Consider the following 7,654-nt stretch of genomic DNA (forward strand, 5'->3'; position numbering starts at 1 on the left):
ACTGCACTCCAGTCTGGGCGACAGAGTGAGACTCCAACTCAAAAAAAATAAAAAACAAAATAGACCTCACATAATCCACTTGGACACACCATACTTCTGTTCCAGGCATTTTTCCAAGGAAACAACACCTTGATGGGTGCTCCAGTCGGGCTATAAAAATCCCACGAATGGCAATGTACCTGAAATTGATTTGCTATCTCCCTTCCTCTAAGGATTGACCAGCGGCCTCCTTGCCCATGAGATACCTCCCCTGCTGGCCTCCCATGTTTCCTGTTTCTCCTCTGGTTTCTGTTTCCATATAGGTTCAGTTCCCTGCTTGGGTGATCTACGCCCTGTGGGCCTCGGGGAACCCCTCTCTGCTCGGCAGGGCACCCACCCTCCAGCAGGCGGGAACAGCCAGGCAGGCGGGAACAGCCAGCCCACAGCACAAGCCTCTCTTCTGGCTCTAACTCTTGAACCCCTACTGCCCTTCGACCTGCTGAGTTCAATGGGTTGCCTGGGAGCAGCTATGTGTGGGCACCTACCTACTTCTCTACCTTTCTGACCAGGTGGGGCCAGCAATTCCTCTGCCTCAGTTGACCCTACCATTATTTATTGAGCCAGTGCTAGTTGTCAAGACCCTCCCGACAGAGACTCAGAGCTTGTTTCATTTTCAAATAGTCAAGCCAGGCCCAACAGGCTTCTGCACAAAGTTTCCATTTCCAGAAGATAAAATCTCTCGGAAAACAAGTTTTACAAGTTCACGGTCCCCTGCATAAAGTGATATTTGATTAGCCTAAAACTATCCCTGCACACCTCAGAGGCAGAGTTCCAGAATCAGGGATCCCAGCAGCCCCGCAGGCCTAAGGAAGGTCTAGGACAGGCCGGGCGCAGTGGCTCAGCCTGTCATCCCAGCACTTTGGGAGGCCGAGGTGAGAGGACTGCCTGAACCCGGAGGTTCGAGACCAGCCTGGGCAACATGGTGAGTCCTCGTCTCTACAATAAATCAAAAAATTAGCCAGGCGTGGTGGTGTGCACCTATAGTTCCAGCAACTTGGAAGGCTGAGGCGGAAAGGATCGCCTGAGCCCAGCAGGTTGAGGCTGTGGTGGCCATGAGCATGCCACTGCACTCCAGCCTGGGTGACAAAGAGTGAGACTCCAACTCAAAATAAATAAAATAAGAACAAAGAAATGTGTGGATGCTAACTGTTCAAAAAATAAAAAGAAAGGTCTTGGACAGTGGTTCCCAAAGTGTGGTCCCGGGAACCGGCAGCTAAGGCAGCCCCTGGAAATGTGTCAGACATGCACATTCTCAGCCCTACCCCAGACGTGGTGAATCAGAGTCTCAGGTGGGGCCCAGCACTCTGTTTGTACAGGCCCTGGGGTGACTCTGAGCCCTGCCCTGTTTTCAGAGCCATTGTCTGGAATTTAGGGATTGGAAACATTGTCCCTGAGGCTTTTTTTGCAAGTCCCTGGGCAGGCTGAGCCCTGGGTGAGAAGCCACCCCGCCTCCGTCAGAGCAGCTGCCCACGTCTCAGACTAGGGTGGAGGGGCCACGTACCCTTCCAGATGTAGATCTTGCCGCAGAGCCCGTTGTCCAGCACGAAGCAGTCGTCGGACACCAGCAGCTCGAGGGCAAAGGGGCTGGCGTCGGCCACCTTGGTCAGGTTCATTTGTCCCGTGGCATCAGAGACCTGGGGAGCAGGGCGGCGCTGGATCTCGCCCCCACCGGCCCTCATGGCAGCCCCAGGAGGGGGCTTGGCCCTCCCCCGCTCCCGCCCACCCTGCCCGCCTGCCCCTCCATGTCCCAGAAGCACACAGGAGAGAACCCCGGAAAGCAGATCCCAGACAGCCCCCCACCTTCCCTCAATCCCCATCCCTGCAGCGCAAGGGCCCCGAGTCCGCTGGGGAAGCAGGTGGATTCCAGATCACAGAGAAATGCAGACTTGGCACTGACTTCAGACCTTCCCCAAGCGTGGGCCAGAGGTGAGGGAGGAGAGCCTGCCCTCTGCCCACTGGCCTCCTCTCTCGCCCCAAGCCCTGAATCTCCTCCCCTTCCCCCCACAAGCACCCAGAGTCCTGCCCACCCCACCGGCCCCAGGGCAGGCCTGGGGTGCCCACCTTATACAGAGCCGCGGCCTGGGCATTCGTCTGGTCGGCTGTGAGGTCTTCCTCGGGGTTGCCTTCCTTCAGAGCAGGCTTGGAGCCGAGGACCTGCGGGGCCAGGGCAGGCCAGGTTTACAGGCATCCCTGCCCCGGAACCTCCCAGCCCGTCATACCCACAGCCGGGCCTCCAGTGGGACAAACGGCCCTGCACCAGGGCACCCGGCAGAGGCGACAGAGGCCTGGGTCCAGTACCCTCCACCGGCCAGTCTGCTCAGCCTCGAGAACAAGCATCTACAGGGAAGGGTCAACCTGTGGGCTGCAGCTCTGGGAAGCGCCCTCGATGCCCCCTGCCGCCTCCACCGGCCACCCTCGGCCCCCAGCCCATCATCGCCTCTCTCGGCCCCTTGGCAGAGACACCCGGCCACCCTCCACATCCCCCCACCTGGGTCATCTCCGCGGGCTCCTCCCCATCCATGACGATCTCCACCTGGGCCTTGCCCTGCCGCTCGCTGTCCCGGATGGCCAGGGCCAGGTCCCTCGCCTTGTTGCGCTCCAAGATGTTGGACCTCCCTCCACACCAGGCAAAGATGTTCTGAGGGGATACAGGGCAGCCCAGTCAGAGCCGGCTGCCCGGGGCCTGCCAGCCCCCATGCCCCCACTCAGAGGGAGGGCCCCTGGCGCGCCCTCTTTCCTCTCCAAAGAACTGTCCCCTGCGGCAGAACCATCGGGAAGGCATGGGGCCACGGGGCCATCTTTCCTTCTCTTATTTTTCCGCAACATGTATTGCCGTGCACTTGAACATCTTCATCTTGCTTAGAGCGATCTGTCTCCCCTGGCCAGGCCTGGTGGCTCACGCCTGTCATCTCGGTACTTTAGGAGGCCAAGGCGGGCTAGCTTGGGCTAGCCTCAAGGTTTGGGACTAGACCGGGCAACAGAGCGTGACCTCGTCTCTACAGAAAAAAAAAAAAAACTTAGCCAGGCGTGGTGGCATGCGCCTTGGGTCCCAGCTACTAGCTCAGGAAGCTAAGGCGGGAGGATTGCTTGAGCCCAGGAGGTTGAGGTTATGGTGAGCGGAGATCATGCCACTGCACTGGGCAACAGAGTGAGTCATGTTGTCTCAAAAAAAAAGAACTGCTGGGCGTAGAGGCTCAAGCCTGTAATCCCAGCACTTTGGGAGGCCGAGACGAGAGGACTGACTGAGCTCAGGGGTTGGAGACCACCCTGGGCAACTTGGTGAGACCTCGTCTCTAGGATAAATCAAAAAATAAGCCGGGCACAGTAGGGTGCATTTGTAGTTCCAGCTACTTGGAAGGCCCAGACGGAAGGATGGCCTGAGCCCAGTAGGTCGAGGCTGCAGTGGCCGTGAGCATGCCACTGCACTCCAGCCTGGGCAATAGAGTGAGACCCAACACACACACACACACACACACACACACACACACACACACACACACACACACAAAAGAACAATCCCAGCACTTTGGGAGGCCAAGGCAAGAGGATCGCCTGAGCCCACAGGCTCAAGACCAGCCTGGGCAATTTGGCGAGACCTCATCTCTATAATAAATAAATAAAAATTAGCCGGGCATGGTGGCACATGCCTGTAGTTCCAGCTACTTGGAAGGCTGAGGCAGAAGAATCGCTTGAACCCAGCAGGTTGACTCTGGGTTTGCCGTGAGAGTGCCACTGCACTCCAGCCTGGGCCACAGAGTGAGACTCCAACTAAAAAAAAAAAAACTATCTCCCCAAATAGAAAGTGAGCTGCATTAGGGCATGAAGATTTTGTTTTGCTTTGTTCACTCTGTATGCCCACTGCTAAAACAGCCTGGCACAGAATTATTAGGCACAGGTGAAGTCTTTTTTTTTTGAGTTGGAGTCTCACTCTGTCACCCAGTCTGGAGTGCAGTGGCCGCTCTCGGCCACCGCAGCCTCGACCCGCTGGGCTCCGGCGATCCTGCTGCCTCAGCCTTCCAAGTAGCCGGAACCACAGGCATGCGCTACCACACCGGGCTAATTTTTTTGATGTATTGGAGACATGAGGTCTTGCCAAGTTGCCCAGGCTAGTCTCAAACCCCTGGGCTCAGGCAGTCCTCTTGCCTTCACCTCCCAAAGTGCTGGGATGACAGGCTGAGCCACCGAGCCGGCCCAGACTAAGTCTTAGCTGAACGAATGCTCGAGAGGGCGAATGCCAACCTTGAGCTTGGCAGCTCACACTCCCACCCACACAGTCCCCGGCAGGGCCCTCACCACTCCTGCCCTCGTGATGCAGGGTCGGGCCACTGGTCCCCGCCTCGTGCCACCACTGCCAGCCCTGTTACAGCTTCTGGATCCGTCTCCCCACCCCAAGTCCTCATGGGGCCCACACTCCTCAGTCCCAGCTGACGTTCCTTCTCCTCGTGACCCGGGTTCCCCTCCCTTAACAAGTCCACTCCCCCTGCTCCCGGCCCCACCCTGGCCCCAGTCACTCTGGAGCTGTCCCCGCTGTCCCGTGCACCCCTGCACCCCTCCCCACCTTGGTGCCTTAGCTCACCTGCTCCCCTTGCCGGATGTGGCGTTTCAAGTCCATGCAGGAACCTTCCCGGGATGACTGGCCTGGGCTCCGGCTAAGGGCCCGCCCTGCCCCAGCACCCCCTGTGCACAGCCACTGCCCAACTCAGAGCCCTGGCCCCATGTGGGGAGTGAGCGGCCTCTTGGCTGCCTCCCCAGGGCGCCCCTGTACGCCCCGTGTTGGCTCAGAGTGGGCCTGGCAGATTCACAGAAGGGATGGATGCGTGACTGAATTGAATGGCCTGGCAGTCGGTTTACTCAGAGTTACAGAGGCTTCCGAGAGACGGAGGGAGTGTGCCACAGAGTGTCAGAGGAAGGCTGGTGTCTGTCCTCGCAAAAACAGGGATGTTTTCTAATGACTGAGGGGCTGGGGGGGTTCAACCTGGGATGGCCTGAGAGCTTCTCAGCGTCTCCTTCTTTCCTGGCCTCCCGATCCCGCCCTTTTTTTTAATATTTATTTTTTATTTTTTGAGTCGGAGTGTCACTGTCGCCCAGGCTAGAGTGCAATGGCACACTCACGGCCACCGCAGCCTCGACCCGCTGGGCTCAGGCCATCCTTCCACCTCAGTCTTCCAAGTAGTCGGAACTACAGGTGTGCGCCACCATGCCCAGCTAATTTTTTTTTTTTTGAGTCGGAGTGTCACTGTCACCCAGACTGGAGTGCAGTGGCACGCTTATGGCCACCACGGCCTCGACCTGCTGGGTTCCAGCAATCCTTCTGCCTCAGCCTTCCAAGTAGCCAGAACTACAGGTGCGTGCTACCATGCCTAGATAACTTTTTTAATTTTTTTATTGTAGAGACCAGGTCTTGCCAAGTTGCCCGGGTGAATCTCGAACCCGGGGGCTCAGGCAATTCGCTCACCTAGGCCTCCCAAAGTGCTGGGATGACAGGCGTGAGCCACTGCGCCCGGCCCGGTCCTGCTCTTTTATTTATTTATTTTATTTATTTATTTTTTTTGAGTTGGAGTCTCCCTCTGTCGCCCAGACTGGAGTGCAGCGGCCGCTCCCGGCCACCGCAGCCTCGACCTGCTGGGTTCCGACCATCCTTCCGCCTCAGCCTTCCGAGTAGCCGGAATTACAGGCTCATGCTACCATGCCTAGCTGATGTTTTGATTTATTGTAGAGATGAGGTCTCGCCGCCCAGGCGGGTCTCGAACCCGCGGGCTCAGGCCATCCACTCACCTCAGCCTCCCAAAGGCGCGGGATGACAGGCTGAGCCACCGCGCCCGGCTGGTCCTGCCCTTTTAAAGGATGCTGCCCACACGGTGTGCCCAGTCCGACCCAGCCAACCCACCTGGCCCAGGTCCAGGATGAAGCAGTCCCCAGTGTTGAAGCTGTCCCAGCTCAGAGCCCGCTCGGTGGCACGGATATTCTTCTTCCCTTTCACCTGGTAGAGCCTCTTGATGGCAGCTGGAGCCCCTGGGGAGGTCTTGTGGAATGCTGACTCCACGCCGCCTTCCTGCAGCCCAGACACGCGCCTGAGCGGACTGACGGGAGCCCCGGAGCCCTGTGCACCCCGTCCCATTGGGTGGGGGGCAGAATGGTGGGGACCCAGGGCCAGAGCCAGCTGGGAGCAGGGGGCGGGCATGGAGAGGGTGGGCACCGGGAGGTGGGCTCTTACCTGGTACTTGAGGCCTCGTGGGAAGTAGCTCATGAAGAGGTCGGACTCATTGCCCTGCACCTCCCGGTGCTGCACGGGCCGCTCACCCAGCAGGGTGTTGAGGTGCACGGCCAGCACGGCGCAGGCCCCCTGCTCATCCCGGGATGACTGCTGGCCTGGCACGGGTGCGAGGCGGCGGGGCAAGGTCCGTGAGACCCGTGCCAGCCCCTCCCGCTCCCGGGCCAGACCTCACTGCCCCCACTCCTTACCGATCCACAGGTGCAGGTGGGAGAGCTCCTCGGGGCCGTTGTGCAGCACTAGGTAGGAGTCCCCCGAGAAGAAGACCCCCTGGCTCTCTCGCGCGACGGGCACCGGCTTCAGCTTCTCCACCCGCCAGACGTGCAGGCCAGGGTCCTTCACCGAGGCCGAGAACGGAGACCCGCTGCGGGACGGAAGAGGGAGGGTGGCAGCTGGGCCGGCGGGGGGCACAGAGACCTGGGCAGGGGGCTAGGGCCTGGGGTGGGGCGGGGCAGCCCTCGGAAGGCGAGAAGGGAAGGCGTGGGAGGGGAGGGGGCCCTCAGCCTACCTCTGGGGAATGGACGTGTACATGGTGCTTCCAGATCTGAAAAGAGAAGCGACACCAGTATTATTACAGACACCAGAAAAAGCAAAAACATGGAACCAACCGAGCTGCCCATCAAAGCTGGACTGGATAGAAAAAAATGTGGTCCATATACACAATGGAATATTACGCAGCCATAAAGAAGGACACACATGTGGACTTCGCAGCAACTCGGATGGATTTGGAGTCGATCATACTCAGTGGTCTATCACAGAAACAAAGAACTGAGGTCCACATGTTCTCACTGATCATCAGACCTTGAACAATGATCATAATACTATAAGAAAGCGATTGGCAGTTGTGGGAAACTGCCGGGGGGGTGGGCACACCTCATCCACAAGGGCACCTGCATAATCAGCGTTTGTATACCTAACCCTGAATCATACCCCACATCTTTATAATAGTAAAAAAGATATTTTATAATTTAAAAGAAGGCTTATTCTTTTCTTTTTTTTTTTATTTGAGTTGGAGTCTCACTCTGTCGCCCAGACTGGAGTGCAGCGGCCGCTCCCGGCCACCGCAGCCTCGACCTGCTGGGCTCCAGCGATCCTTCCACCTCAGCCTTCCAAGTAGCTGGAACTACCGGCGCGTGCTACCACGCCCGGCTGATTTTTGATGTATTGTAGAGATGAGGTCTCACCAAGTTGCCCAGGCAGGTCTCGAACCCGTGGGCTCAGGTAATCCACTCACCTCGGCCTCCCAAGGCATAGGATTACAGGCTGAGCCACCGAACCCGGCTTATTCTTTTCTTAATGTAGTGATTTTACATGGAACCAACCGTGTTGCCCACCAAAGCTAGA

The 7,654-nt window shown here is 58.1% G+C and overlaps 1 protein-coding gene across 3 annotated transcripts in view; it reads right to left on the reverse strand.

The window, feature by feature from the left end:
• The window catches only part of CAPG (capping actin protein, gelsolin like), an 11,532-nt gene extending 4,676 nt beyond the window's left edge, over positions 1 to 6,856 (reverse strand). Inside the window, exons 1-7 of one of the 3 annotated variants that reach the window (XM_008054525.2) lie at positions 6,819 to 6,856; positions 6,502 to 6,674; positions 6,254 to 6,408; positions 5,927 to 6,091; positions 2,528 to 2,677; positions 2,101 to 2,193; positions 1,541 to 1,673 (exon numbers count right to left, since the gene is read on the reverse strand). In XM_008054525.2, coding sequence (XP_008052716.1) covers positions 1,541 to 1,673; positions 2,101 to 2,193; positions 2,528 to 2,677; positions 5,927 to 6,091; positions 6,254 to 6,408; positions 6,502 to 6,674; positions 6,819 to 6,841 — 892 coding nt within the window. In that variant the 5' untranslated portion in view covers positions 6,842 to 6,856. The remainder of the gene's footprint in view (positions 1 to 1,540; positions 1,674 to 2,100; positions 2,194 to 2,527; positions 2,678 to 5,926; positions 6,092 to 6,253; positions 6,409 to 6,501; positions 6,675 to 6,818) is intronic. The other 2 variants (XM_008054526.2, XM_021710631.1) reach the window with 2 other exon arrangements.
• Between the last annotated feature and the right edge of the window lie 798 nt (positions 6,857 to 7,654).

Source organism: Carlito syrichta, unplaced genomic scaffold (genome assembly GCF_000164805.1).
Source record: "Carlito syrichta isolate Samal-C Ts95f unplaced genomic scaffold, Tarsius_syrichta-2.0.1 Scaffold295943, whole genome shotgun sequence".
Classification (NCBI taxonomy): Eukaryota; Metazoa; Chordata; class Mammalia; order Primates; family Tarsiidae; genus Carlito; species Carlito syrichta.